Raw genomic sequence first — 15,270 nt, 5'->3', positions numbered from 1 at the left:
GTATGGTCAGAAACACAACTCTGTAGTAAAAAGCCCCGGACTTTCATGCAATCAAACCTCTGTCCGAAATAGGATATTCGTTTTTTTTTGTTGTTTTTTTTTTGTTTTATTTGGCGGAGATACAGTCTGCGTCCTGTAAGACGGGCAGAGAGGGGCGGTTTTGAGGATCCTCTGTTGTTGTTGATCATAGTCCCAACGCAGGTCACCAAATTCCATCCACAGGCTTTCCACTCCATCACCACTCCGAGGTCTCTGACGCTCCACCAGTTTGTTATGGTTAGGATTTTCTTCTTCTTTTTTTGAAGTGGAAATATATATACAATCTTATATCTTTTATCTTCCTAAGTTAATGGTTATACTAATTTTGGCAACAAAAAAAAAATGGAGGGGCAAATAATAAATCATTTACTTGGCACAAAATAAGTCCCCAACTACTCAGAAAGACTAACAACTGGATGACAAAACCATTTCCCTCTCACACTGGAGTTCGTCTCCAATCATCCAGATTACACCAAGGATTGACAAGTGAGAAAGACAAAAAGAAAAAAGAAAAAAAAAGAGGGGGGGGGGGGGGGGGGTGGTGGTGTGGGGAGGAAAAGGGGGTAAAGACGATGTTTGGAGAGTTGTTGTCGTTGTTTAGCTTGTTTTACAGCAGTAGGCAGCAGCTGCTTTCAGTTGTCTTCTCCCTGTTCCTCTGGCCTGAGGCGAGACAAAGAGAGAAACAGACTCAGTAACACCCACGAGAGAAATACCACGGCCGACACGACGAGACCCCCAAAAAAAACCCCTCCATCCCACTCTCCTCTTTACAACAGCCTAAGAATTAAGACACTAATCGACTCAAACCACACATCCTGGTAATGCTAATGAGTACAGCTGACTGACACGATGATACTACGGACAACCTGTTTTTTTGGGGGGTTTTTTCCCCCCTCCAACTCCATGGTCAAGAGAGGAAAAAATTAAAAGTATGTCTGGCAAGTCAAACCCTTTAAAGGCTTTGTGCATTTGTCATCCCAAACTCTTCATTAGTCTGGAACTCTATATGAGCTGACAGATCAAAACAAAATGCTGACATGTTTCTCTTTAAAATCTACAATGGGAAACAGATGCACTGATACACCAGTTTCTTTGTCTGTTCCCAGATATGTGAAAAAAACCAAACCTCATGGACTTAACATGGAAGATGACAACACAAAATGGTATATTTGAAACCTAATCTAATCAAAATTGTGTTAATTAAATGCTTGTGGTCTTTCCACACGAAATCAGTGTTGTGCGAATTGCATGCCTGACATGATCTCTAAAACCCAGTGTTGTGGACTTACATAGCAACACATCGACATGAACCTAGCACCTCAAGTCCTGATTCAAACTATGTACTGATTTCTGGGGCCTTGGCTTCTTCAGTGTGGTAAGCTGGTATTACACATTAACCAAACAGCATAGTTTAGTAGGTTTCCAGGACCACAGTTAGAAAGCATCATTTCAAATGGGGATTCTGTTGCAGCTCGGTTCTTAAAAGAGAGATGGATGGATGTGGAGGATGGGGTGTCTGGGGGAATGCAAAGACAGTGAAAAAAGGAAAGATGTGCTACTTACCATGAGAGTTAGGCTCAGGCAGCGTCTCTCTGGCCACCAAGTGCATGACAGTTGTTCGGCCTGGAGGCAGCTTCAGAGCTGTTTAACAAAGCATTGCATTTTAACAGGCCGCTCACAATGTGCAGTCAATCAGAGCACCATTTAAAATGGCTCATGTTTTCCCAAAACAGATACAATATGTGCAATACTCAAATGGAAACCCCATTACCATTTTCTTAACGTATAAAAAAAAAAGAAGAGAAGTTTAAAATCTCAAATGTGCTGCAGCAGTTGATTGACACAAAGGAATAATGGTATGTATATGTAACTCAGAGAGAAAAAGAGAGAGAGAGGGAAAGAGAGGGAGAGAGAGAGAGAGAGAGAGATGACAAGAGTGTCAGGTTGTGACGGGCAGCCAGTCGGTCAGGGTGTGCTGCTCACCTCCGAGCGTGACATTTCCGTGCAGGAAACGCCCCTGGAAGATGAGGCGAAGGATACTGGGACTGCTGACCTGCTCCTCTTCCCAGCCTGGCCAAAAGCACAGAAACCAGTCCGCCCATTACCACATTAAACATTCATCAGCTCTCAGCCAAGACACAGACACACTGTTTAAACTGTAGCCTTACCATCACACACCAAGATCCATATCAATAACACACAATTACACAGAGAGGGAGCATTTTCATAGCCTTCCAAGAAACAGTTGGACAGACATCATCGTTGTTGTTATTATCATTATTTTGATAATACATGTGATTTAGATATAGTCTAGCTGAGGCGCTGTTTTGCTATGGCCTCAGACAGTGTTTGGCTAAACCATATGGTAAGGGGGGAAAAAAAAGACTCTCTACAGGTTCTTTCTGAAATACATCTCGTAAAAAAAAGCCCCACAAGAACGCAAAGCTCCAATGTGCACAATGGCACACATTCACAGCATAACTCAATATCCTGGGTTATGCTCAGATTTCCTTCTATTCAGACAACTAGACCTCTGGTTTAGATCATTCTCAAACCAAGACTGCTAAGCATGCAGCCTCATAAAAAAAAGACCACAGCATCAAGTGAAGTCCTCAAATGACTCCTGGTTTCGTCAGGAGTCAACTGCGGTGACGCAGGTAACGGGTCTGTCTCACTCCTCTCTCTCTCTCTCTCTCTCCTCTGGCTTGCAGCCAAAATGATCCCTCTATTACAATTAAAATCCTGAGATATATTTCTGCTTTGCTCTCGTTATCGATCGTGACGCGAGCTATCCCGTCTGAGCCTTACCCTCTGGCCAGTTTTCAAAGACGTATCGGGCGATGTCTGTGGCAGAGTCATTGGGAGAGAAGGTGAAGTCCTGAGTCTTCCCACTCACCAGGATCAGACGCAGGTTCACCTGTGAACAACGGTACACGCGCAATGAGCAGGGAGAAAAGCAAACAAATAACAGGACAAAGCAATGTGAACGACCGTGCGGCCGACGCGAGCAAACAAACAAACAAACAAACAAACAGGCAAACAAATAAACAAACAAAAGACGTCTAAACTTCAAACGATACGAGGTCGCCTCGGCTGTGAATATCTGAACATCTTCACGCTAGACTATCTCTGAGAGGATACCACATGACGGCGTGCGGCTGCTCTCACCGCACGTGACACGGGATGACCTGCGGAAGCTTGGTCCGAAACGGGCATTCCTTCCTAATTAGATTTCTGTTTGGCTTTCGGGCTGCAGAAAACACGCTGTTTCCTTCATCAAAGCTTCCTGTCAAATGAACCTCATCTCTCCGGTGACAGGAGCACCAGACAGGGTGGAGCACAGCGGAAGCCACCTCCGCGGACGGTGGTGCCATGCGGCGGGAAGACTCCCCTAACTCTTTCTCTCCGGGCTGTCAGGCTAATGTGATAACCCCAGGTGTCCCAGACATCCTAGAAACCACATTATTAAATTTACATGCCCCACGCGTAACCTCCAGCACTAAGGGGGCACAGGGGGCACGGCTACACAAAGGCAAACTCTAGAGTAAAAAGCTGTTTAAAAAAAAAAAAAAGAACGAAAGAAAGAGAGAACGCTACAGCTGGACCCAAAGGCTCTTAACCAACAATGCTATCTATCATTTCTCATCAAGTTATCATTGTGGATATATAAAGGCAGAAACACTTCTCTTCTTGTGTCAAGTCTTTTTTTTTTTTTTTTTTAAATGGGGGTGGGGTGAGGGTGTAAAACGGTAAATATGTAAAACGAGACACGCTGAATTTATGCACACGAATCTCCTTGAACCCCAACTAAAGGCCTGACTTGTGTCTGTACACTTTGTTCTCTAGGTATAGGAGGTATCAGCGGACCAGGCTTGAAACAGCTCCTAAAATAAATTGGAGCCGCAGAACTGTGTCTTCCCTTTGCTTTTGGGAGTAACTTACAGAATCCAAAAAGAGGTCTCTTGTTCGGCTACGTTTTTCTTCTTTCCTTTTTTTGCATTTTTTTTTCCTGAGGATTTTAAATGTACTTTTTTCCTTTTCTTGGTTTTCAATGACTCCCTAGTTTTAACATTACATCACCCACACCCTGCGTGCAGCATTTGGCTGAGACTAAATGCTCTCCTTGAGAATCAAGAGAGGGAGAGAGGGAAAAAAAAAGAAAAAAGAAAAAAGAAAAAAAGGTAAGCCAGTCGATCTTGGCATCACTTTTGAGTCAAAATCCACATGTTTGAATTAGCCATGAGCTCCAACAGACAAAATAGAGCGGAAAAGTTAAAAAAAATAAATAAAATTATATATATATATATATATATATATATATATATATAAAATAAAAACACAGAGAAAAGGCTACGAGGATATCGCTCTAATAAACAATAATAACAACAACAAAAAAAAGACAACTTCACAGCAGAAAAGGGGCAGTGAAAATTCTTTGAGGGGACATTGCCACATTTATCAGAATGTAGAAGTGAAAGAGGTTTAGAGAAACCGTTTCCTCCCAAGTGCTGACTGAATACTTATAAGCTCAGGTTACACAAACACGCATATTGGCATTTACACAAACACATTATACTGCTAAGGCCAGCTTCCTCTCCACGTTTCCCTGTCAGCAGAGCAGGCTCCTCGGGCGCCCAGCCGGGTATGGTGGCCTGCCATCTGCCTAACGCTGACAGAAACCTGGGGTCATAGCCCAAGGCCTGCTAGATCAAAATTCTTTCAAAAGGGACTACAGGCAGAAGGAGAAGACAGATCTTGACACCCCCTCTGATGATCTGTGGTCTTGATATCCGAGTTTCCTCAAGGCTAACCAGCCAGTGCCCTTTAATCCCGAGCAGACGGGATGGATCCAACAGGCAAGGTGTTTACAATCAGTTCATGAGATAAACGGCGATCTCCAATAAGACAAATGCAATTCCATGTTGTTGGCACAGAATATGAACCTGAAATATAGGTCACCCCTCCCCCCCTTACACGGAATTAAAAAAAACAAAAAAAACCCCATCCAAAACAGTTGGAATTTCACTGATGATCATAACAGCGGAAAAATACAGAGATTGAAGCATGAGGCATGACGTCAGGTCAGCGGTCTGTTTACAAACACTAAGCCCACCGACAAAGCCTAGAAAAGCCCTGATCCCCCCCCCCCAATCACCATCCCCATCTGACCCCTCCTCCTGTTGAACTGGCAGTGGCATCAGGAATTCTGTAACTGGCAATAAGGAAATGACATAAGTTATAAACAATCATTTGCCGCCCAACCAGAAAGCCCCTGTCAGCAACAACAAAAGCAACTACAAAAAGACAAAAAATCTGCCCTATTGCTGATAGCAACAACACAACAAAGACCCTCCCCACTAGAAGTGATTTTGGTGCTAGGTCACTGATATTTTACAATTTAGGGACAATAGATCAGAAAATTATGGATAAATGCAAAAAGACTTGCAGATACTCGTCAGAGTCTAAAATATCACAGATCATCAGACAATAAGCATCTGTTAGACACATTCACAATACGAGCATTGCAGCATTCCACTACCACTCAAACATCAAATCTCTTTAAATGCCACTGACCTACACCTTCTGCTGAAAAGCAGGGCTTAACCATCACAACGGGAATAAAGGAACCAAAACGAGACACAAAGATACGAGAGAGAATACTGTTCAAGACTGTGTCCAACTAACTTAAAAGTGATTTCTACTTCTTAGGCGGGTTTGATGTTGAATCTGTTACCTATGAGGTAAGGCTATGAAGTAACTGATGGAAACGATCGCATGCAATGTAATTCGACACATGGCTCCCTTCACAGAGACGTTTTTTAAGCTATGGGGAGAATCAGTCGCAGACTCACCGTGTCGGGATCTCTCTGAGTGGTCATGGCTCTGGTCAGGGGCGGACAGCAGACAGGAAATGTTGATGCGTTGGTGTTGAAAGGGGGGCAAACCCCTGGCACAATGAGTCTGTATCAGCCCTATTTCCTTCTGGCCTTTCTCTGCTTTCCACGGCCTGGCACCAATTCAACGCCTATTACAAACTTGTCACAAATTTGTTCGCGCTACTGTTCTCTGACTGAATCACACTGCAGTTGTCCCGGTACACTGACTAAAATGACAGTTACTGTGACCAGATGTACAGCAAAATTTAGGTGAGGTCAAAGGTTTGTCAATGTCCCATCGACGTAGATAAATACTTTATCGTTTCCCGCACGGTTGCTTTGACAATTTAATGGCAGCTCTGGGTTCTTTAACAGTTGGTTAGTACGCAAGGCCAGTATATAATTTCATGCCGTTTGGGTATTCGCTTTGAAGGCAACTTCCATCTAATACAGGTTATACATTAGTTTATGGATTTTGATTCTTAACGGAACATTAGTTGCTACTTGCTTAGCGTTATTAGCAGGGAAGCTATTTTAGCAACCCTGACGAACTGCTAACAACTAGCTTGCTAGGTTAACAATTTTAGCAAATATAGCTAAGGCTAGCTGCTAAGTAGCTAATATCCAAACAATACGTTACCAGTAAATTGTAGTAACACACGATTCACGAAGTATTGAATCCAGAATCACACCACAGGAATGACAGGTATCTTAATATTAGTTAGAGAACACGACTAGGCAGGAAACTGCAATAACAGAATTCGTTGATTAGGTACCTAGCTGTCCAGAGCTAACTGTAGAGCTGAGAAAAGCTAGCTATTTAGCCAATTTTTGACTGCGGCAGAAAAAAGAGGAACTGTGAACGAACAGTATACGCGAAGAACGACGATCAGCTATCACGTTCTTCGGATTTAAAATATCAAATAAATGTACCGAAATCATACAGGCTATGTGTGATTTCTTCATCCATTAACAGATGGCAGATCCATCGTTTGTCAACGTTCTATCCCCTGAAAAACACCACCAGCTCTGTCTACAGATTAATGGCAGTGAATTTAAAGACACCGGAAATCAGCTGGCCATCTACACGAGAAACGCAGTTGTTCTCTAACTGGGAATTGTAGTTTTACAAAGGAATACAAGTTCACAACTGTTCTCAGGCACGCAAGGTGCGGCGTATTCAAAATGATTAATACTCAAGAGAGCTATCGCGTCAGCTCGACATTTAATCCCAGTTCGACATTTAACATTCAAAGTGAAATCACAGTCTGTGTGAAATCAGTGTAGGTATAGTTCTTAGAAATCTTTGCTGTGCTTTATTTATATGAAATTAGCTTTGACAGTGGACCGTGATAAACTTAAACCAGATATGGTAAAGATACATCACTGCATTTGGTATTCAGCCTTAAAAAAATCAGAGGAATTTGTTTCACTTCATACAACACTGACTGACATTTCACTAAAATGATTTTCCCTCTGTCATTTTGTTTGCAAACCCCAAAACAAAGGAATAATACCACAGCCAGCTCCTTGATGGCTACATGCTTAGACTGGAAGGTCCCTTCGGATGAAAAGTGTTTGCTACATGTATAAATGTAAATGAAACTAAGGAAACTAAGAACAAAGAAGAATGTGTGATAAATAATTAAAATGTTCAATTCTGAAAACAAAACACAGTGACATTTGGCAGTAATTTAGTTTATTTGGGAAATTGTAACCTATGTACAGCCATTATTTACACAGTAAAAAAAAACCTGCAAACCATAAGGACAAACGCTCTCTGTACAAGAAAAAAAGGCATTAGATGTAAAAGTCCGATAAAAAGTAACAGCTGTGTCATGTGATTTTTATGATGTTTGCTTTGCCCTCTTCAGGTGAAAGGTCAGAGGTCTGTCACAGTAAATAACACATGTAAACACAACAGGGTCATAATTATTTGCCTTTTCATCCAAGGTAGAGACACCCTTACAGCAACATATACAATTCTGATAATACAACAAAAAGACAAAATACAAACAAACATATACACACACACTCAGCACAGAACATCATTAGAATACATACAATTCTATGATAGTTCAAGTACTCTCTAATGTCCCCATATAAATTACATAGAAAGGAGGCATAGATACAAATTGTACAATAATGGAAAACCTCGACTGCAGCAAAACAGAAATATATATATATTTAGAGACACAATATGGAAGAAAAGTTTGCTGAGCTCTCTATACATTAGTTACATTTAGCGCTACTCTTTTCCAGAGCATTAGTATGGTCACACTCCGGTGGAGCAACTAAAGGGTTAAGTGCCTTGATGAAGGAGCACTTCGGCAATAAACCGTCACGCTTGCAGTCGAAAGTCACAACACTTCAGCTTTTTTCAAAGCTTCTTCCCCTGCCGCTGGACCATCGCCGGCAAGTAGCAAAAACTTGATAGTTTCCACAACAACTGCATTGTACATAGAATTACTTTGCCTGACTGAAGCTCTAATCATGACAAAGACACTGAAAACCATCAAGATAAAAGCACACATACATGCGAGACACTTCAGCAATGACTACTTTAAATACATTTTAAGGCCAAAGCGAAATAGGGATGACCGTTTGAAAAGGCAAACGGCAATATCCCCAATAAGTTATTTAAAAACGTAGCAAGACATTCGGCTTTTGTGCCCTACTCTCACATCATTCATACAGCCTAATCAGACAGATATCAACCCTGATGTCTATGCAGGAATCAGTTTGCATCTTCCAATTTGAATCCCTAAAACTCTGGAAAGACAAATAGCAGAATTTTACAACAGAAAATATTTTACAAATAAGAACCAGGCGCTGACATGACGGGGACAATACACTGTGCAGAGAGAAGTGGCCAAGAGGATCATAACAGGTTTTTTGTTTGTTTGTTTTTTCTTTACATACTAATGTTTTAGATATGTTCAAACGACCAAGCTGCATCTCTCAGAACGTATAAAACAATAAATATAATTCATTTTATGAGTCACAAAATGACTCATAAAAGGGTAAAGCAAGCCCATCAATAACCCTTTCACAGACAATCACTGTGTATGACACCACATACAGACAGCTCATAGTGTTTCTATAAAAACTCCCTAAACTATAGAGGAGCAAACTACTCTCCTCACTCAATTGACATCTTGAACGGTACAGGGAGAGGTCACGTAAACAGTCAAAACAACTGGGGGGACATTATAGAGACAGTATTCTTCGTACAACTCTGTCATATTCTTCTTCAGATTTTCCACATACATAAATATCTATGTACTTTCAACAAAAATATACATGTATGTTTCTGTATAAATAGACAAATTATAATAAAATATTTAACATTATTGATTTGAAAATATTGGCTTCTTCAAATATTCACCTCTCAAAGAGAGAAATATGACCCTTTTCAAGGATCCAGACAATCAACTGTTAAAAGCAGGACCACAAAGACTTCAGGAGATGCTCTTACCCTCCAACCTTTACATATAAGAACAACCCCACTGCGACCTTTTGTTCTGGGAACGCTTTCCAGGTATTTGATAGTGCATGTAACAGCGGGTGAGTAACAAAAACAGAAAAAAAAAATTTGGTGCTGCCTAGACCGATAGAATCCAATTTAGAGGTAAACATTCAGTTCAGTGTGCTGGTCATTCACCAAAACACTAACAATGCCCCCCCCCCTTAACGTCTTTTTTTTTTTTTTTTTTTTACAAAATAAATAGAAAAAAAAGCAGCATCTTTAGTACCTCTTTCAGCTCAGTACTATAGCTTGGTATCACACCAAATACTGTCCTCCACAGTTTACAATAAAAAATATATATGCTGATCTTTTAAATACCACTTGTATAGTATTCGTCTTAGCACATGTCTTTTCCTGGTAAACAGAGCATACACTCTCTCAAGTGTACTGAGTGGTCTAGTGGTATACAGATGACAATTTGTATTGAACTAAGACACTTCAGTTACAAAAATAAGGACATTTTGTTTGAAACGATCAGACAACACCGATATTCGTGTCACGAGGCCCAAAAGAAGCAGCATGATTTAACAGAGTATGTCAGAGCGCAGTTCTACCCAGGTGTCCCAGTCTAAGGCGTGGCTGTCTCGGGTTCACTGTCGTCCTCGGTTAGGCAGATAGGTCTCTTGCCTTGTGGAACGGGCTCCGAACTTGCTTTGCCTTGAGAACTGTGCCACATACCATATCCGAAATAAATCAGAAAACCTGAGATCGAAACGAGACAATGGTCAGCACGCATTCTCAATCAAAAATTTATACAGAACATGGATATATAGGTTCTGATACTGTCTGGACAAAAACATATCAAACCTTTGTGGCAGCACATGTATACACACACACACAAACATTTGCCCAGATAAACAGGTTAATGGGAATTGAGTATGTATGAGAAGGGATGCCACTCACCTAAGACCATCCACACTGCAAAGCGCCACCATGTGTATTTATCCAGCTGCATCATCAGATAGATATTGACAAACATGCTGACTAGCGGCAGTACAGGCAGCAGAGGGACCTGCAGAGGAAAACAGCATTTAGAGACATAGAAGCAACCACACATATTATTATCAGTGTTTTCACAGGAACATACTTTCATATAACTGCTGTATAAAGGTTTTTTTTTTTTTTTAAATTTCTTTGGATAATCTGATCGCACACCTCACACAAATAATTCAGTTCGAGCAGCAGACGTGAGGTGTAATTGTGTAGGTTGACTACCTTGAAGGAGAGGGCCTCTTTGCTCTGAGGCTGTCTCCAGATGATGACGCTGCAAACGGCAGACAGAAGGACCAGCAGCACGATAACAGTGAGACACAAGGGATGGCCATTCACCACGTCCTCCTGAAACACGGCCAGCACTAAACACAGCAACGTGAAGACCGCAGCTGCAAAGGAAAAGAAAAAAAAAAAACAAAAAACACTTAGCTATCTCCAGGTTATATTACGTAAAAGGTGCACGCTAAAGCAACGGGCACGTGTTAGCGTTAGGCGCGATCGTAACAGAAGAGACTCGTACAGATGGCAGCCGTAGCGCCGTAGACGATCTGGCCTGAGGTCTTGGTTGGTACATCACAGCTGGGCTGTAGCAGCAGTCTGAAGGAGAATCTCTCCTCCAGCGGCCTGGTCTCCAGCTCCTGACCGTACTCGTCCCCGCTGTCTCCATCCGTCATGTCGGACTTGTCCTCCAGTCTCTCCATCTCCACGTTTTTCCCGCTGCAACCGTTAGCGTTCAGGCTGCCAGGCTGGTAGCTGAGCAGAGGGCAAAGAGACGAGAGAAAACAAAAAAAAACGTGTTTACGGAAGTGAACGCCACTGAAGTTACGCGAGGCACACTGATGAAACCACATAAAAAAAACCATGTGCAGAGACACAGACACCATCCTTTCAAAAGAAAAAAAGAGAAAAAAAAACCCAAACCAAAAAAAGGAACATTTTCCTGTTAAACTGTTTGAAAAAAAAAAAAAAAAAAATATTAAAAACTACATGCAATTTTTCTGTTAGAGAATGGAAACTTAACTAGCTTTGTTGCTTAAATGATTTGGCCGTGAAATTTGGCTGTCCACATGGGAGTTTAGTGAACGTCAACACAGATGATAATGTGATCTGAAAGCGTACTGACCGGAGAATGAGAACACACACAGCGACCAGTGTGTAAGCGAGCAAGGTTCCAATCGACATCAAGTCCACCAGGGCAGCAAGGTCAAACAGAAAGGCCATCACAGCTGGAGTGACGCAGAGAAAGACAGTTCACTTAGAACACGTTGAACCAAACAGTTACGTGCCAAATAAACCATCAAGCAAGGTGTGAGAACAGGCACAAAAAAACCCCAAAATGACAAAACAGTGATTACTGAAGGTAGGAATAGGAATCCAGTCATACCTGCCACGATGCCAGACACAACAGTGGCCAGCACAGGGGTCTTGGTTTTCTTGTGCATGCGGGAGAGGAAGCGGAAGAGCAGTCCGTCCTCAGCCATGGCGTAAATCACGCGGGGCATGGGGAACATAGAGCCCAGCAAACTAACGAAAAAACAACAAAAAACTTCTGTTACTGAGGGGACTTTTCCAGAGACACTGATCCTCGATCAGCCCGCTGGAACACAACATACACCGCATTGCTGGGATCAAACCGGTTAAGGGAACATAAACGAATGTGCTGTACACCGACCTGGTGGAGAGGGCACAGAGTGAGCCTACGGCGACGATGTAGCGGGCAGGGCCCCAGTGAACGTAGCTGAAGGCTTCCGGAAGGGGGCTTTGGGTGTTGAGTTTGTAATAGGGCATCATGAGGGTAAGCGCCGCCGAGACGCCAAAATAGGCGACGAAACAGATGAGCAGAGAGGCGACGATACCAATGGGGATGGAACGCATGGGGTTTTTGGCTTCCTCGCCTGTGTAGGAAAACGAAAAAAAGAAAAAGAAAAATAAACAAACAGATGAGTGGGTTTTGTTTGACAGGAGTGGAAACCCGAGGCTTAGTGGTATACTCACAAACAAGAAAAATGACCTACTTGTGGTGGCGATGCAGTCAAAACCCACAAACGCATAGAAGCAAGTAGCGGCACCGGAGAGGACTCCAGTGAAGCCGAATGGGGCGAAGCCACCATCGCCAAATTCTTTTTCAATTGTCCTGAAAAGCAAAACAAAAATATGATACGTTTCTAAATATTTACAAGAGATCCAGCTCACACAAGAATTACGGCAGAATTTACAGAATTTGCATTGTCAGTGTATAATTCCTCATGATGGCACTTTTTGTAAATTTCTCAGCGTGTTCTAGAAAAATCAGCGGCGAGTTAGAAACTCACTCATTTTTATAATGTTAGCATTTTTCATTTTCTCATTTTTAAGTAAACAACCACCAACTACAACTTGGTAACAAAAAAAAAAAAAAAAACCCTCCCACTCCTGCCATCTGAGCTGTAGCTATATGACTCACTCTGATGTTGGCGGGCTAGTGCGGTTTGTGCTGTTAATGTAGTCCTCCAGTGTCAGGTTCCAGTTGGCAGTGTCGCCCTTCACAAAGCCCGAGATGATGACGAAGCCAAGCACAACCAAGTTAATCCCGGTGAAGATCTTGTTCACCAACGCTGACTCGCTAACGCCAAACGCCAGCAGACCTGCGGTGTGGGAGGTGGGAGTTAGTTTTTTTTTGCACGTTAGGACTGAGCTCTGAGAACACATTTCACATTTTCGTTGCTTGATGAACTTCTCCATAGGACAGGAAAACAAAGAAGTGAAAATCTGACGAGAAGATGAAGTGACAAAAAACCCCCAAAAAAACGAGCGACTGTCTTACAGTTTTTGACCGAGTCTGTGCTTTGGGAGTAATCAAGAGGATAGAAAGGGTCATTTTTGTTTAAGAGGGGAATGACATACGTACCCGTGAGTAACATGACCAGGATGAGGGCGAAGACGTCGGGGTAATCTGCCAACACTTTTCCAGGGACTGACATGGACATGGAGGCTTTGAAAAAGCTGGAGATTTTTTGCTCCACGAGATTATCGAAAGTGCTGCTCCAGGCTCGAGCGACGCTGGCCGTACCTGCGACGACAGAAACGAGAGCCAATCGCATCGTCATGTTAATATGCAAATGCAGGTGAAGAAGGGCTTGAGGTGCTTCTTCAAATAGCGTCAATCTTGATACTGCTAAGTGGAGCCCTCCATTTGAGTGCCTCTGATCTACAGAGCATCCGCACCATGAGTTTTTCGAGATCACTTGAGTTCATTTCCAATTAGATGCGATGCACTGGGTTGTGTCCTTCACATACTTTGCATTTCAAATGAGTTCTAAGGAGGCAATGTTGAGGTAATCTAAGGCGAAGTTAAAACCTAGCATGACACATTCCAAACATTTTTCTATGTGCAAGTAAGCCACTGTAACAAGGTTGAGTGGGAAGCTTCAGTTTAAAGTGCTACTGAAGCCTGTCAACCGGCATTAATAAATCTCTTCCTGACATCCAATTAAGATCTTTAAAAGTGACAATTTTTTTTTTACTGGTGCATGGAGTTCTCCTTGTTGTAAAAAATGTTATTTAAATATTAATCATGAATCCATCCTCCCTTTGGGGGTGAGCAGTTTTCTCTCCTGACTGAAAAGCGAAACGAGATTTACGCACCTATCACATACGAGAGGATGAGGTTCCAACCGGTGATGAAAGCCCAAATTTCCCCCACCGTCACGTAGCTGTACAGGTACGCGGAACCTGTTTTGGGGACCCGAGCGCCGAATTCAGCGTAGCACAGGCCAGCGAGGACAGAGGACAGCGCGGCGATGAGGAAACAGAGGACGATGGCCGGACCAGCCTTCTCCCTGGCCACCTCTCCGGCCAGGACGTAGACTCCCGCCCCCAGTGTGGCCCCCACCCCCAGAGCGACGAGGTCCAATGTGGTGAGACATCGGGCAAAGTGGGTTTCCTCCTGATTGTTTCCCAGCACACGGCGGCGAAGCAGTTTCTGGCCGAAGGAAGTGAGACCTTTGTCGAACATAGTGACGAACGGACTGAAACAGCAACAGGCGAAAAGCAGAAGAGTGTGGAAGAGGATACTGTGGAGAGAAGACAAAATTACCGATTAGAAGTATTTCGAAAAATCGTACAATTTACAAAGCCAAAACGGAAGTAAACTGCAAGAAAAGAGAGTACTTAAGTAAAGAAAAAAGAAAATCTTAAATCCACTGAAATGAATGTGGTCATTGAAAGATCGATGGATATTTTACTTTAGTTTCCACATGGCTCAAGTTCTCTTTAGTTTCCTGAGATAAAATGAATCATGTGATACATCATAGATTTCTAGACGTGTCATGGTTTCGGCCGGCCTAATCGAAAAAAAAACCTGAACACATTTCAAAAGAGGTACACACAAAATACATTCAGTATCATGCCCAAGCCTGAACAATTTTCTTTTTTAACACACAAGCAAAAAAAAAAAAACAAACAAACAACAAAAACAAACAAACAGACATCATGCTTACGCAGGGATTCACCAGAAAACTTAACACCACAACATCAAAACGTGATTACGTAAAAACGCACATAAAGGGTCCTTGACCTCCACAGATAAAAACACTTTTAACTGCTCATGTGTCCTGGAGTAGTAAAAGTATTCACGTGCTTGGGCAGGTGCTCTCTCTGCCTAGGTAACACCACACCTCCTACACAAAGCCTCCAGTCACACACTTCTCAAGTCCTCCCTCTCCTGCTCCTTATCAATGACCTCTGTGTAGAGAAAACCCGCGCAGTAAAACATTCATACTGAAATGGATAGGCACGCTCCATGCCGACGGAAAACAGCTAATCCCCTGCCATAATCTGCGGGGAAAGTGCCGG

The 15,270-nt window shown here is 42.5% G+C and overlaps 2 protein-coding genes across 2 annotated transcripts; both read right to left on the bottom strand.

Moving 5' to 3' along the window:
• Positions 1 to 585: 585 nt before the first annotated feature.
• ubl3b (ubiquitin-like 3b) lies at positions 586 to 6,936 on the bottom strand. Its single transcript, XM_030765737.1, has 5 exons — positions 5,892 to 6,936; positions 2,848 to 2,956; positions 2,023 to 2,109; positions 1,603 to 1,680; positions 586 to 699 (listed from the first exon to the last, which is right to left on the bottom strand). The coding sequence occupies exons 1-5, from the start codon at positions 5,916 to 5,918 to the stop codon at positions 647 to 649; spliced, it is 354 nt and encodes a 117-aa protein (XP_030621597.1). The 5' UTR covers positions 5,919 to 6,936; the 3' UTR covers positions 586 to 646.
• A 3,076-nt stretch (positions 6,937 to 10,012) lies between these two features.
• Positions 10,013 to 14,431, bottom strand: slc7a3b (solute carrier family 7 member 3b). The gene is made up of 11 exons (XM_030765032.1): positions 14,062 to 14,431; positions 13,325 to 13,486; positions 12,881 to 13,061; positions 12,453 to 12,571; positions 12,110 to 12,332; positions 11,822 to 11,961; positions 11,561 to 11,663; positions 10,958 to 11,190; positions 10,660 to 10,826; positions 10,348 to 10,456; positions 10,013 to 10,146 (listed from the first exon to the last, which is right to left on the bottom strand). The coding sequence occupies exons 1-11, from the start codon at positions 14,429 to 14,431 to the stop codon at positions 10,013 to 10,015; spliced, it is 1,941 nt and encodes a 646-aa protein (XP_030620892.1).
• Between the last annotated feature and the right edge of the window lie 839 nt (positions 14,432 to 15,270).

Source organism: Chanos chanos, chromosome 2, assembly GCF_902362185.1.
Source record: "Chanos chanos chromosome 2, fChaCha1.1, whole genome shotgun sequence".
In the NCBI taxonomy this organism is placed as follows: domain Eukaryota; kingdom Metazoa; phylum Chordata; class Actinopteri; order Gonorynchiformes; family Chanidae; genus Chanos; species Chanos chanos.
Note: the sequence above shows the minus strand (reverse complement) of the source record. Positions and strands in the feature narration are given on the sequence as shown.